General features: G+C 45.9%; 1 protein-coding gene across 15 annotated transcripts in view; it reads left to right on the top strand.

The window, feature by feature from the left end:
- Positions 1-587: 587 nt before the first annotated feature.
- Positions 588-16,157, top strand: part of MAMLD1 (mastermind like domain containing 1) — a 120,078-nt gene continuing 104,508 nt past the window's right edge. For 4 of the 15 annotated variants that reach the window (XM_079962672.1, XM_079962677.1, XM_079962676.1 and 1 more), the window contains exons 1-2: positions 590-930; positions 15,133-15,195. In XM_079962672.1, coding sequence (XP_079818798.1) covers positions 877-930; positions 15,133-15,195 — 117 coding nt within the window. In that variant the 5' untranslated portion in view covers positions 590-876. Of the gene's footprint in view, positions 931-3,293; positions 3,457-15,132; positions 15,196-16,157 lie in introns of those variants that run through there. The other 11 variants (XM_079962680.1, XM_079962671.1, XM_079962673.1 and 8 more) reach the window with 7 other exon arrangements.

Genomic DNA, 16,157 nt, shown 5'->3' with positions numbered 1-16,157 from the left:
CTCTTCCTTAAGCCTCCCAGACATGCTCGAAAGCAGAGAGAGAATGAATGAACCTTCTTCCACATGCGGTCTAGCTTACGATATTATTTTTGTTGGTTTCTAATTAGTTTGGTTAAGTATATAAATTAGGTTATCGCCTTTGTGTGTTGCGGGGGCGGGAGCTGCTTCTGCGTCTTTATCAACAAGCATCCTGGCACCGTTTAAATGAAGCAAATGTGCATTTTTATTTTCCTGGCAGGGGAATAAGGGATGATACGGAAAGCGTCGCCTCTTGCGCCGTTTCTGGGGAGGCAGATTTATGTTGGAAACAAGGCACCGGGAGCGGGGCAACTTTTTCTTTTTAAGGTGACAATTCTGCGCGGAACTCAGCAGCCCTCCTAGCCGAATTAAGCGGCTCTTTGCGCGTTAAAATGCAGCGCGGAGCTCTCTGGACTTGTCGCTTTTTATGTTAAGGTGGCACAACGATATGCTCCTTCCCCTTTAAGACTGGAGTTAGGCTGCGTGTGTGTAAGAGTAAGGGAAAGAGAGCGAGCGGCGGCGTGTCTCCTCCTCTCCGAGTGACACAGCAGTTAGATATGCCCTATCAGTAACTTCAAGCCCACAAACTCCACCTCTAACTGAGGAAACTGTGGGCTGAGGGAAATGTAGTGCGCGAAATGAGACAGACAGTGAATCATTAGCAAACTGCAACGCCAGGATGAACTTGTCGGGAACCTAAGAGGCGAGGGGAAACAAGCGCCGAGAGTCCCTCTCTCTTTCCCCACCTCCCTCCCTCCCTCCCTCCTTTTTTTTTTTTTTTCTTTTCCTTTGAGCGCTGCTGGGTTTCGTCCAAAACAATCAAACTGGATGTAAAAGCTGGTGGATCACCAGTCCAAGATGCTTCTGGTTTCCCCGCGGGTAGATGCACCACGCATGGAGCCGCATATTCCAGTAAGTAGACTTCAGCCGGGCGGGCAGGAAGGGACGGAAAGTCTCGTTCTTAGCGAACGTCTCTGGGCACCAGGATCCCAAGAGAGACTCTGATGAGAGGGATTTAGTTCCTGGGATGGGGAAAGTGATCCTTTCCCACCCCCTTCCCGATCCGTGCTGAGGCTGTGCGTAAAGACAACCGGGGCAGACGGCGCTTTCGCATTTTGGTGGTAACTTGGAAGCTTCCTGTATTTATTATTATTATTTATTTTATTTTATTTTTTTCTCCCGTCCAGAGTGCGCTTGTACGCCTGCGTGTGTCTATGTCTGTGTGTCCGTTTCAGCGTCCTAGTGCAATTTCTCGCTATGCTGTGTTTGTGTTTTAAAATGGTGGTAGATGGAGATGATTTCTTGCCGTCGTGTGGCTCCTAGGAAAGGAAGAAAGGAGAGAGCGGGGGGGAAAGTAGGACAGGCTGGCGTGCCTGTGGAAGAAGATCGGTTTCAAGGGAGGCAGACAGAAGTGCAGCCCCTTTCCTGCATGTCTGGCTGGGAAGCAGCTGCCGCTGGCAGTGGGAGAAAAAGAGGGGCGACGACGCGCTCAGCCCGCGCGCGCGCGCGCACACACACATACAGTTTTCATCTCCCATCTGTGTGCTCGCCTGCCACAATCCCGGAATAGTTTTGTTCCTTAGGCAGACACACTGTGCTCGACCTACACATCTCCTCCTCGCCGTTCCACCCACCCGCTCCGGCGCTTGGGTCGGATGAGCAGTTTACAAACGCAGACCTCCCCGCAAATAGCCCCTGGCTCCCCGGGCACGAAGGTGCGGTGATGAATGCAAAACGATACTTTTTATTGTGATGGAGGATATATTACGGCTTCCCTTTCGACATGAAAAATGTGTCTCAGAATCAAGTCTGGAAAGGAGGTAGCCTCTGTCTGACTTTTTTTTTTAAAAAAAATTATTATTATCCTAGATTAAATGCTGACTGCACAGAAGACTTAATAGGATTAGGTAACTGCCAATACTCCCAGACCTCGAAGCTGAGGTGGTACCCCTGTGTAAACAGTCATACGGGGAGGCTTGTTTTAGCCTGATTACTGGGATGGGGGGGCTTTCCTTAAAACTTGCATCAAACAGAAAAGCATGAATGAACAAAACGTGGTGGGGAGATGTTCTCTAAAGGCGCCTCCCATGGAGCGTTGCTATATGAGATGCTCTAATAAAACGACCTGATCGGTGGGTACCTAAAAAGGCTAGATCATCGCTGTCTCGCTTTCAAAGGTGAGAAGTGTGATAAATATATTAAAGTCAGAAGCTTCCTTACATTCCCGTTTCTCTTCTCCCTCCGCCCCCCGAAAAACAAAACAAACCATCACACTAGTTTGCGAGCTCTTTGGGGCAGGGACTCTTTCCTGCGCTCCGCTGTGCTCTCGGTGTGATGCACCTTGGTAGAGTTATATTAATAAAGATGTTAAACAAACCATCAAGTGAAGCAGCCTGCCAAAGTTACCCCGCGGGGGTAGGGGTGGGGGTTTCTGCAAAAAAATACAAAAGAGTTACGTGTGACTGAAAAGCTGTCTTCCGGCATTTTAAACACTAATTAGTCCAAACTCTGACTGTGTCTTTCTTGCCTTGTGGTGAGTTCTTCCTCGTTGGGTTTTTTTTTTTTTAATCCACCCATGCTGACTCACTTTTTTTTTTTTTAAGTATTTTGATTTCTCACCCTGTGATTAAGAGGTGAGGTGGAAGGAGCCACTTCGCGGGGTAAACAAGCTGCTTGTTGTTGATTGGGCTCTCCAGCTGTCTCCCTTGTTTAACCCAGAGGAGGAGGAGGAGGCTGTTGCTGCTGCTGCTGCTGCTGCTGCTGCTATTGCTATGTTTGGCTGATTAATTATTAGGCTCGCTCTTCTTCCTCCATTACAGTCTTTGACCCCCTCCCCCGCTAAATTAACTCACCACCCTAGTTGCTGGGACCCCCTCCTTCCCCAATAAGAGACTGCTGGGGAAATTGCGGGGGGGGGATTGTTTGGGTGGCCTTTGGCTGCTAGTTAGTCTTATATTCCCAGGCAGTACAGCATGCTTTTGTTATGGGTTTACTAAAAGGGAAGGAGAGAGAGGTGTGTGTGTGTTTTGGGGGGTGTCCTGTAACCAGGGTGATTAGGGGGAGAGTATTCCTGCTTGGAGCGGAGGGGGGTGGCAGTTCTCCTTGGAAGAAGCCCGCTTGTGCTTTCTTTTCAGAGTCCTCCTCCTTCCTGGAATAATAAATTTAAAAGCTGCTTTCTCTCTCTTTCTCCTTCTCCCTCCTCAGCAGGCTGAAGCTGGGAAGGGAGGGGAGGAAGGGAGGGGAGATGGCACAACGTCTGCAAAAGATCCTGGCGTTTGTAACAGGAGATTAATAGGTTGCAGGGGCGTCTCTGTTGCCATTCTAGCACGACCAGCTCGGTGCTTCCCCTGTCTACGATTCGCAAAGGCTCGGGGTGTGAGTGTGATGGGGGCTAGTATCTTTCTTTTTTCTCCTCCACCTCTGACAACTGAAAACAAGGTAAGAGTCTTACCAGCTTTGCAAAGATGGTACCCAGAGGAGCCTCATCCCTACGCCTGCACAAGAGGTGGGGAGCATGACCTCTGACATAAACCCCTGTGTATAAACCCCATATTTCCTTTGCCTATGAGATTTGCAAAGGTGGAGATTAATGATTAGACTGATAATGCTATTCTTCCACCACCTGTCTGGAAGGTGTATTCTCTGCTAAAGTTGGAGAGAGGGGACTAGGGAGCTTGCCTGCTTGTCTACCTGTAACACCACTGGTTTAAGCTATTCTCTCTTCTTTTCCTGTTCTTCCCATTCCTGGCTGTTCTGGTTATTGGGTGTGAGAAACAAGAAACCATGGCTCAACGCAGAAACCACTCTTTATACAGTGCCAAGAGCATGCATGATGCTAAACATGTGTGCTGAATAAACTGGCAGGTGTCTGTCCCAAAGAGCTTACAACTGAAACTGGGAAAGGAAAGAGGTAAGGGTTATTAAGTGAACCACTGCCTCCTTTGCCCTAGAGAATGGATGCAGCACCTGTGCTCCTCCGAATGTTGTCTGATTGCTGTCATCACTGACCATCAGCAACTCGGGCTGGAGATTGGAGGTTCTGGAGGGTCACAAGAACCATGTCGCAAGTTCAGAGGCTCTGAGGTCAGATGTGAGAACCTTGGCTTGGACTGCCCACAGGTGAAGCAATACAACTCTGTAGATCTGGGCAATATATTGCCCCAAACCAGTTTGAAGTTCAGATTGTGATATCGGTTTCATAATTTTTGACCTGGCAATATATCACAAATCATGACGTGTTTGTGTTTTTGTGTGTGTTCCATGCAAAAATCACAATGTGGGAAAGGTGAAGCCAGCCAATGCTTCTCTCAATTCCTGCAGCCCTCTTAACTCTGCTGGCTCAGCTCCCTCTTGTCTCCTGCAGGGGGCAGCGAATCACAAAGTCAAGTGTTGGCAAAAATCACGATGCAGGAAAAATAGTGAAGGCAGCCTCCCCATAGCTCCATCCTTATTCCAGACATTGTGATAGATATATCAGTATATTGCAATGTTTAGCTAGTGATAAATCACAATGTTGAAAACCAGACATTTCCCAGCCCTATTCTGAACATGCTCCAAAGTGTGTTATAGGCTTCACACACTCAGGACAAAACTCTTAATGCCTTGGTGAGTTGATCAAATCAAACCCAGTAATGAGCTTTTCTGACAGTTCTTTATCTTATGGCAAGCTTCCCAAAGTTGACTGGGATTGCATAACTTATTTATTTCTGAGAGAATGGGCCAGGAAGTGACCATGTTTTCTTTTTTCCTACGCTTTGCAGTACAGTAGTACCTCGGGTTAAGTACTTAATTCGTTCCAGAGGTCCGTTTTTAACCTGAAACTGTTCTTAACCTGAAGCACCACTTTAGCCAATGGGGCCTCCTGCTGCCGCCGTGCCGCCAGAGCACGATTTCTGTTCTCATCCTGAAGCAAAGTTCTTAACCCGAGGTAATATTTCTGGGTTAGCGGAGTCTGTAACCTGAAGCGTATGTAACCCGAAGCGTATGTAACCCGAGGTACCACTGTACTGGAGGAGGAGAGTCAAGGCTGCAGAATTTACTCACTCTAGCTAGCCTGACAAGCCTGATCACACCTTCCTGAGTTAAAAAATAAAAATAAAAACCCACCCATCAGAGAAGCTCACTCACCTGTGAACTGAAGAGAATTCCTGTGTTTCCTTTTTGTTGTTTGTTAACCTCCTTCCACATGTATTTTATACTAAGGCAATAGACAAAATATTACAAAAACTGCTTTAAAAAGTTACAGAACAGTCACAAATATAATAGAAGCTGAAAAAGAATACCAAGCAGGACCCCAGTGGCAGAGACCTATTCATCCAACTTGGAAAGAAAGGACAAGATTTGGTACCTCCTCCTTAAATATTCCCCTGCCAACCTAGCAGTTCGAAAGCATGTCAAAGTGCAAGTAGATAAATAGGTACCGCTCCGGCGGGAAGGTAAACAGAGATTCCATGCGCTGTTCTGGTTTACCAGAAGCAGCTTAGTCATGCTGGCCACATGACCCAGAAGTTGTACGCCAGATCCCTCGGCCAATAAAGCGAGATGAGCGCTGCAACCCCAGAGTCGGTCACGACTGGACCAAATGGTCAGGGGTCCCTTTACCTTTACCTTTACCTTAAATATTTCTTCTTTTGACAATAATTTGTTTTTGTATAGTTGCTTTTTTAAATGAATCTTCTCAGTAGGTTCCCTGTATAAATACAGTGGTACCTCGGGTTACATACACTTCAGGTTACATACGCTTCAGGTTACACACTCCACTAACCTAGAAATAGTGCTTCAGGTTAAGAACTTTGCTTCAGGATAAGAACAGAAATTGGGCTCCGGCGGCGCGGCGGCAGCAGGAGGCCCCATTAGCTAAAGCGGTGCTTCAGATTAAGAACAATTTCAGGTTAAGTACGGACCTCCAGAACGAATTAAGTACTTAACCCGAGGTACCACTGTATAGTAGTACCTTGGGTTACATACGCTTCAAGTTACAGACTCCGCTAACTCAGAAATATTACCTCGGGTTAAGAACTTTGCTTCAGGATGAGAACAGAAATTGTGCAGCGGCAGCAGCAGGAGGCCCCATTAGCTAAAGTGGTGCTTCAGGTTAAGAACAGCTTCAGGTTAAGAACAGACCTCCAGTACAAATTAAGTTCTTAACCTGAGGTACCACTGTATAGGTGGTATCATCATCATCATCATCATCTTTTGAAATTCACCAAGCACATTTTGTACCTGACTATCAGCCACTTGTGACCAAGTGAAGATAACCAGGTGCCAGGATGGCACCTGATGTCTCCCCCATCCTGGAGGTGCATGCCTGGGGATCCTTAGATCTTGACTGTTTTCACACACTAGCAATGCATCCTGTAGAATTCTGTCCATTATATTTTATCTGCACAATCAGAATGAAATTCAGGAACCAAAGAGTCTTATTGAAAATTAAGACTTGAGAGACGTCTTGCCTCCAAATGGCAACTAGACATTCCGCTTTGGGTGACTGTGATTTAAGGAGCCATTTGGTGCCTAGCATATATATCTGAGTTTCTAACACTTATTATTATCTTGTCGTCCCATCCCGTCCCATCCCCTGCTTGGTGCCCTGTGTGGGGGAACTGCCCGCATCGCCTTAAAACTGGGGCTGCCCTATGTCACCCTTTCACCAAACAAGATTCCCTGGTAATACATTGTGTTTCTTTCATCTTATCCACCTCTCTCCCATGCAGCACAGTTCTCTCCTAACCCCACCACCACTTTATCTCCAATCTGTGAAGAGGGTGGGCCTTCCAGATAGCAATTGGCCCAAGGCTACTTGGAGAGCGGGCTCAGTCCTGGGTCTCTCCAGTTCTGGTATGTCACAATGCATTGTAAACGCCCTTCCCTCCAAAGCGTTTAGTGGTGGGTGTGGTATCTGTGGAATGAAGGCTGATCACCTAATACTGGCTTGAGATACCTCCACTCCACAGCCATATATATGGGTATGGGTGTCAGGCACCAGAAATGGCCTCATCAGCTGTTGCCTGAAAACCTAGCTTTTTCAACTAGCAAGGAGTTAAGCAGAGTAACTTGGAGAGAAAAAAATATCATTTGACTATTATATAATTCTCTAGTGTTTCTATGTTTAGCTCTTTAATCCCTTGTTAATTCCTAATGCATGCCAATTTTTGAGGCCCCCTTGCTTGGGGGAGGAATTGGCCAGTGAGTCCTAAGGGCACTCACTCAGATGGCTTGAAACTTTGCTGGTTGAAGGAAATTTATAGGCCACTCCCTGGAATCCTGATTAAAGGAGATGGGAAATCATTGTTAGCTGATGTCACCAAATGATGGTATGAAGGGCTGTGCATGGTCCACGATTCCATAACACATTATGAAAAAGCACAGAGTTTGATACTGACCCCTTAATTGGGCATACATATAGTGTGCCTGTTGGTTTAATGGATAATGCCTGGTGTTGGGCACCAGGGTGCTAATGGCACACATAAGGAACATCTTAAAAGAGATGCCAACAGGTCAGAGGAGATGGGGACTGCGAAAGAGAAGGAGTCATAATGTCACTGAGAGACCACCATGTCTGGCTCCTGAGTTGGTAACAAGTCCTAAAGGTGGTCCACCATGTCTGCCCTTTCCAGGAAAATCTTATTAAAGGTAAATTGATGCAGATTCTTGATAGATATCAGAAGCTTGTTGGAGAGTTAGTTAATCTAGGGCGGGAGCTGCCACATTTGGCAGGGATATGTGATGTGACTTGTTCACAGTATGTTCCGCCTCCCATATGGAGACAGTTTTAAAATCATATCTGTTGTGGTCCATTGTAAGGATCAGACAGTCTTCATTTAAGCCTCTTTAAGCAAGCTACATAGAGAAGCTTGTTCTGGTGTGAAAGTTTCCCAGTCACTGCAACAATCTGCTAAACATGACTGACTGACCATGCCACAACAATTGGCACATAGTGCAATTGAAAGCGGCTTCCACAAGGCAGCCACAGTGTAGGCATGGGCCAGGTCTGCCCTACCCCCATTATATAAGGGAACAAGCACCTTCCAGTGCACTGTCCATTAACAAATGCCCCCTGAGACATTTGGGCTAACTGGAAGCCCTGATGTTCAGATTACTCCATGACTTCTACCCTGTTGATTTCTTGCAGCAATCCTGGGCCAGGGCCAATTGTCACCTTTCTACTCTATCCTCTGCATGAACTCTCTGGTTGAGCTGGGACTTCACACTTAAAATTTCCAGTTTATCCAGGGGACCATGCATTGCTGACTCTGCAACTCTGCAACAGCAAAAAACGAGCATTGAAAACTGGAGGCTTCTTTTATTGTTCCTCCTATAACATGAAGCTAGCGGGAACATCTCTCTCGTGTGTGTGTGTGTGTGTGTGTGCGCACATGCATGCATGCAGTAAGTGTCACTAAGCATAATGTGAGCAAATACCAAATCAAGTGCAAAACACAAGCTTCCCACCTATATTTCCCACGTCCCTCCTCCTTCCGCCTCTCCCTGCCTTTGTGCTTCCCTTCTGGAGCAAGATTATTGGAAACTAAAGCTGCTGATGTGAGAGATGTGACATATGGTGTCTCCATAAGAGAGAGAGCTGAAATGGCCTTGAACCTGCCTGACTGACCAGCTGTTTATTGCCCACAAGAGCAGTTAATAAGCCCTTCCCTTAAAGAAACATCTCTCTTTCTCCCCCAGCCCCCAGGTCTTCACTAGTTTGCATACTAAAGAGTGGGGTTCTCAATAGGAAGAAAAAGTAATGGTCTTGTGTACTGCTCAGCTGCTGGTTGCTGGCATTCTTCCCTTTCCCCTGGGCACTTGTTTGCATACTGCACACCCCCAGTATGCAAGCCGCTCTCTGACTTGTATATCTTTATGATTAAAGAAAAAACCCAGTTGCAAACCTCTTGTTTGTGGATTTTAATGCTTGTGAGACAAATATAACTGTGAAGAAAGTATTGATTGACTAGCAAACACCTAGACTTCAGTAACTTCCACCCTACCCTTTCATGGGGATAAAATAATCCTTAAATAATATGAGCTGCGCATGAGCGCAGCTGTTCTCTTTGTCACCCTCCCCCACCCCAAAATTCTATTCCTGCCATCTCTCTTGCCCACCTTTTGTAAGATGCCACACAGCCCAGGTTGTGTGGTGATATATAACCTGGAGCATGCAGAACTGCACCGGCACTTGTGCAAACACTTTAAGCCGCAGCATGAAGGAAGAGGCAGGCAAGAGCAGAAAGGAAGCCAAAATTCTCATAGTTTTGGCAGTGACCCCTTTCAGTGCTCCTGTATGTTGTGTGTGAGGGGAAACAATTTAAGGAAAAGATGCTTCTGGTTGGGAGGAACGGGGAGAAAAGGTGACAGGGAAATTCCACGTTAGGAAAGCATTAGCAAAGGGCGACTTTAATGTTTTCCTGCTGCTGACGTGGGTAGTGACACAGTTGTGTGGGCTGAGAAGGGAACGTCGTCGCGGAGCTTTAAAACTCAACCAGGAAGTAGTCTTGTTGCTGAGGGATGGAAAACAAATATGAACCAGCGTGTCTTCTAGGTGAGGTTTGCAGCTGCTCTCCAGTGCAGGGAAGGCTGTTTCATGTACAAGTGAAAGCAGAATTCTAAGTCTCCCTTCTATTTTTTTTTTTTTTTAAGCAAACCCTTCTGAATAATAAGCAACAATTTGAAAGGGGAAAGAAACTCATATTTGGCATCTTAGAAAGAAAGTGTAGCAGACTTTCCCCAATATGCCTACGGCAGAAAGAGGTAAAAATATGTGGCACCTTGGGGAGTAATGGGTTCATTGTGGCATAAACTGCCTTAAGCAACAGCCTGTTCTGTCAAAAACAAGAACGGACTCCCTATCCAACTTTCCGTTGCATTCAAAAGACACTTCATTGTCTAAGAAATATGTTTAAAGAATGGAGAGTGTGGGTAGAAACAATTAATACACAATAGGCTGAACCCTGTGTTTTGGTATCTGAATCACTTTGCCTATTTTCCACCCCTTTAGACTTGCTAAGATCATGCTTTGTTTTATAAGCTCTCTATCCACCATGAACTTGTCTTTACCAGATATTGCTGTCAGAGTTTTGTTTCAGCAACAACTGGTTATATCTAATTGCTATTCATTGGATATTTTGTGAATACAGTGGTACCTCGGTTTACAAACGCTTTGGGTTACAAACTCCACTAACCCGAAAGTAGTACCTTGCCCCAGGATGAGAACAGAAATCGCACACCGGCGGCAGCGGGAGGCCCCATTAACGAAAGCGTGCCTCAGGTTAAGAACGGTTTTGGGTTAAGAACGGACCTCCAGAATGAATTAAGTTTGTAACCCAAGGTACCACTGTACTGACAACTGGCAGCATGCAGAGGTCAGGCAAAATGTGGCCCGCTACATTTTCTTTACACTTAAAAATGTAAACTCATATGTAGCCTCTGAAAACTCATAGAGGCACAAGAACATCCCCTTACTTCACACCCTTGGATTATTCTCCTAGACTTTCCCTGTGCTACTGCCATAGTTTTGCAGGTGTGGAGGACAATTATAGATCAAGGTGGGTTGGGTGATTGTGGACACTGCGGTCACATAGAGGAATGCAGGAAGATTTGGCTCATGGGATTAAAATCCACTAGGATTCAGTAGGGCTTGCGCAGGAGAATTTGCAGTGAAGTGTAACCATGTTAACAGAGGGGAGAAGGATTTGGTTTTTCTAACTAGGGCACCAAACTTGTGTTGTGCTGGGTCTTTTTCTGAATACTCCCACTGGTCCTAAGAAGTATGCAACCAACCAGCCATGATGGTATTCAGGAAAAAGCACCCAAACAGAATTGTATTCCAAGTTAATAAACATTGCATGAACTCACAGCTCCTGGGTTGAATTGATAGTTAAGATTAAGACATATTCAGATATTCTGCAGATATCTGAATATGTCTTAATCTCTGCAATTAAAAAAACAATCCCTAGTCTATTTGAATTAGTGTGTTTGAGGAACAATAAAAGAAATGTTGAGGCAAGCTGAGCTATCCATGAGCAAACTTACCAAATGTGGATTCTAAAATCAAAATCTGATCTCAGATTTCCAGGTGTTGTTTTTTATGTGTGTGTGTGTGTGTGTGTACAAAAATACCTTCTGCTTTGGATGTAACACTGTTTTTAAAGGAAATGCTGGATGCAAACAGTTTCATAACTGGTTTGCTTATTTAAGGAAAGATTAATATTGTATATTGCTCAGTTCTTCTTATTCCTTTCTGTAGAGGGAGCAATATCCAATCACTGCTCATTAGCAAGCTCTGCTGCCCAGTTCTCTTGCATGGCCTGATAGAAGTACAGGTATTTCAAATTGAAAGATTTGTGTGTCTACGGCTGTGCGTCAAAATATTTTATATCAATATTGATTTATTTATTTTCAAGGGGGGTTGTTATAAAGAGGGTGCTTTTATCCCCCTGAGCTCTTGGGCAATTATCTCAGTGCCATAAATGTTGATACGCACATAATGGATGTAACTAAAAAATCTCCTTATCCAAGCAGAAAATGCTGGGTGTTTGTTGGAGCAGATAGAATGCTGAGAGTGTGAATAGACAAACCCATATGTTGTTGGTGAAAGAGATAAATGATGGACGAACAAGAGTTGGTTACTATGGATCAGCACAGTACAACCAATTCCTGTCATTCCCTTCTCTTAAAAATATACCTGCTTCAATGCTATTGATGGGTAATCCAGTTTCACCAGTTGACTGCAAGCCCACACACCCTTGTTTTTCTGTTCTTTGTTTATAATGGTTCTTGGGACCCAGGCTGCAGGGAAGGTCTCCTGCACAATCTCAGTTTTCCATAAAGAGAATATTAGTCGCAATGGAGCATGCACAATCCTGGTAATCTTATGTTCTTAAATCTTAAAATATTTCAGATATTCCATCCAAATCTTAAAATATTTCAGATATTCCATCCAAATGAGACAGGCAGCCTAGTTGTTTCTAAATGTGTGGATGGTGCTGTAGTATTGTTTATTTATTTATCTATCAGTCCACCTGTTTTCCTTTTTATTTATTACCTTTAAGTCCCAGGGTGGAGTGCAGCATGGAAACAACAATTTTAAAAAGCAATTTGAAACAACTTACAAAAAGTGTCAAAAGTCAGAGCCAATAGGAATGGCTTCAGCATTCTCTGCAAGCTATATAATGAAGGTGCCAGACATACCTCTGCGGGGGAGGGGGTTCCACATTTCAGGAGTCTGACACCTGAGCCTCTGAGCACAGACCAAGGGGGCTGCCTCTGCTGATTTGCAGAGGGGCAAGAAAAGAGAAGAGAACAGACATGGACAAGGAAAGTATGAACTTTATGGGGCGTAAGGTAAGTGTGAATCTTACCTTAAACTCTTAAAGACATTTCCACTTCTTTCTCATGCAAGAGGGAAGTTTGCCAATCCTCTTCAAGGACAGCCCCACGTAGACCACATTTCAGTAATTCAGTCTGGAAGTTGCCAGAGCATGGAGTACAGGGCCCAAGCCTGAAAAGAAAAATCACTTAAAGCAAGATATACCAGTACTGGGGTGGTGCTCTGGACTGGCAACTGTTTTATTGCTTGACCTATGGCCCTCAAGATGTTGTTTGACTCTGACTCCCATCAGCCACAGCCAAGCAGGGCCAGTGGTCGGGGATGATGGGGGCAGTAGTCCATCAGCATCTGAAGGATAGCCCCCTGTGCTTTATTGTGATAGGAATTTCAGATTGGAGGATTCCAAAAAAAGTTTGGATGGCTCCAAAAAAGTTTTGGAACTTTGGAAGTTCCAAAAAAGTATTAATTTGTATGTAACAATTACTGGTTTTCACTGCTTTTTTATGACACCTGTTACCGAGACCACAACCTAAAACAGAACGAAGGCCAGAACTGTCAATTTCCTATATGGTAGTTTGGAGAGGTAGCTTGTGTTTTTCTTTAGGGAGAGGGAATGGTCTTAAGGTATATGTGTTTTTTCTTCTTAAGTCACTAATTTGTCTCAGATTTCAACAGTTTGCTTTTTTATGCAGGTGTGTCTTTCTTATCTGAAGGATTTTTATCCTTCTCTTAAGCAACAATGGGGCTCCCAGAGCTGGTTGCAAATGCTGGTGATAAGATGGTCCCTGCCCTCTGGGCTTACGAACCAAAATAGAGACACACAAAAGGAAAAAGGGACTGGGAGGAAGGAGGGAGAATCAAGCTGGGGAAGCACTAGTCCTTGTAATGCCCAAAGATTTGGACAAGGAGGAGACGCCCTGCAAACCCATCTCTGCAGCAGCCTGATGGGGGATGGCCATGGAAATCAAATGAATTGGCCTGCAGTTTGGCAAGTTCTCTTGGAACAGACCTGCATATGCTTACTGAGGTTGGGAAGAAGAAAAGGAGTCACTGCCTGTCCGGTCAGGCCTGCCTGCCTGGTCCCTCTGGCCATGGTTAAAGGAACACCCTACTCCTGTTCTAGACTGTCCCTTAATGCCTTCACTCTAAATAGTGTGGTGCAGTGGTTAGAGGGCTGGATTGTGACCTGGGAGAGACTAGGGTTCGAATCTCCACTCAGCTAGGAAGCTCACTGGGGGACCTTGGGCCAGTCACAATCACCATCTCTTCAGCCTAAACCACACCACTGGGTTGCTGTGAGGATGAAATGGGGAAGAGAACCATATGCACCATGTTGACATCCTTGCAAGTTAAAGGTGGTATAGAAATGCAATCAATCAATCAATCAATCAATCAATCAATCAATAGCCTTTTAGTGCTGCATGTATCATGCCCCAAGACCTACAGGCAGGGTCATGCTGGTGGGGGAGGGGGAGGGCAACCGGGTACACTCAGTCTGGGCCTCGGAGGGCTAAGCTGGCCATGGGTGGGGCACCAAGGGCCTGCTGGACTTATGCTGTCATGCCAAGAACAAGACTCTGGTCACAGACCTCGGTCATGCTCTGCACAAGCCTGTCTTTAGTTCTGCACTGGGTATTGCCAATGCAATGCATGCACAAATTAGTAGTGAATTATCTATATACAGTGGTACCTTGGGAGCCCCGTTTGCATCCCGATCTGCTCCGGAGCCCTGTTTGCATCCCGAACGGAACGCAAGACGTGTCTGCACGTGCGCGGGTCATGATTCATGGCTTCTGCGCATGCGCGTGACGTCATTTTGACCGTCTGCGCATGCGTGAGTGTGCTCCGTTACTTCCGGGTCACCGCGGAGCATAACCCGAAAGCGCTCAACCTGAAGCATATTTATCCCAAGGTCTGACTGTACTACTGGTGTGTCCCTTTGCTCTGGACCAGGCTACCAATTTGCATTTGTTGAATACAGCTTGGATTTCTCCTTGCAAGATCCTCAACTTTTATGAGGCTTTTGCTTTCAGTGGTGGCCTGGCAGAATGTGCTGGTACACTCAGTCTGGGCCTTGGAGGGCTAAGCTGGCCATGGGTGGGGCACCAAGGGCCTGCATTTTTTAGCATGCTAGGCAGGCAGAATGCACCACAATATCTTTTGCAACTCTGCACTGATCCCGGAGTGCGACTTTGCATTGTGCTGGTCACAGTCTGGAACTTGGGCCCCATCATCTTATCCTGTACTGTCATAGGATCTTGGGACATTTGGTTGGGGCAGCAAAATGCACCAGGCCAGCCCTCCTTTGTCAAGTAATATCACAGCCATTGCTGCTGCTGAAGTAAGCATCGGAGAGCTTGACTCTGCATGCTGCTTTGATGTTCCAGTACTGTGCAACTGGATTGGCAGATCAGCATTTTTGAAGGTGTGGGGTGGGTGTGGGGAAGGCAAAACTGCAAAACTGCTTTTCCTTCCCCTGTGGAGATTCACAGAGCTCTGGAACAAAGGCAGAAAGAGTTAGTTTACATAGTGTGCTAAGTCAAAACTAGTGCGTCCCTTTAACTAGGACTCTGGGATGAAGCTCTCTCAACACTAAGCATGAGCTGTTGCCAAGGTTTGTTTGACTTCCTAATTAAGATGGCATGCTAAGCCCAACCTTGGCTTAGCTCAGCGAGGCCCCAGCAGCAAAAAGGTATGGGAGCCCATTCATTGGCACGGCTTCACTAAACTAAGGTTTACGTTGTGGTTGTTATCATAAATAACACTCATATACCACCTTTACTTTCCAGTGGTCTCAAGATGATGTACATGGTTCTCCTGCTCCACATTCATCCTCTCAACAAACCTGTGAGGTAAGAGATGGTGACTGGCCCTGTTGCCCTTGCCATCATGGTCGCAGCATGGGCACAATTACAAGTGAAGGGTACATTTGTGTCAGGACTGGCAGCACTGTGGGTGTGACAATGGGAGCAGTGCATGGGGGGCTGGAGTTATGGGGCAAGGGCAGTGTCCGGGTGTTTTGCTAACAGTGACAAAATTTCTTGGACCAGCCAGGCCTAAACTCAGCCTAGACCGGGAAACTGCAGCTTGCCCAAAGTCAGGAAAAAACCTCCACTGCTGAAGAGGGTTTTGAACCAACTCTCTGGCTACTGGCCAGTCCTACTGAGGCACTTGAGCTGCTGACATGGTTGTTCTGTGGAGGGAGAGCCCTGGGGCCCTGGTGTGGTTCTCTCCCACGAGTGCATGCAATCCCTGTGATTATCTCAAAAGTGGCTTGCAGAGGTAATAATCAAATTTGCACAGCCCCAAGTCAAGCCACAGCGGTTAGGCTAGTGAAGAATGTTCTGCACGTTTACTTAACAAGCTGCCTGGGCTCTCATATTTCATCAACAAATAGACTTCTGTCACCAATCAGTGATAAATCTGGTACTTCCGAGGGTTCATTTCAAGCCCTTGCTGTTCTCTTTGCCAGCTTGTACCATGTGAAAGGCTTGGCAGCCTTACTGATAAAGTGGTATTTATCCAAACGCTTCCTTGGGCATATCCTGGAGTGTTAATGATTTGGTGATCTGATATTTCAGCAGTATGCAGAATCATAAATGGATGCTGCAATGTCAGAGGTATCTCTCTCTCTCCCTCTCCCTCTCTCCTTTCTCCTTGGAATTTTCTTTAAACAACAACAAAAAAAACCCTACTTGCTGACTTTGCCTCTGCCATTCTTTGCACTCTTCTGTTTGAAAAGAGACAGCTGGAGGTTCAGTCTGTTGCAGCCATGATAGGGATTACCTCTGCAGGGGGAGGGGGCATTGAGGTG

The sequence above is a fragment of the Podarcis cretensis genome (genome assembly GCF_951804945.1).
Source record: "Podarcis cretensis genome assembly, chromosome: Z".
Lineage (NCBI taxonomy): Eukaryota > Metazoa > Chordata > Lepidosauria > Squamata > Lacertidae > Podarcis > Podarcis cretensis.
Note: the sequence above shows the minus strand (reverse complement) of the source record. Positions and strands in the feature narration are given on the sequence as shown.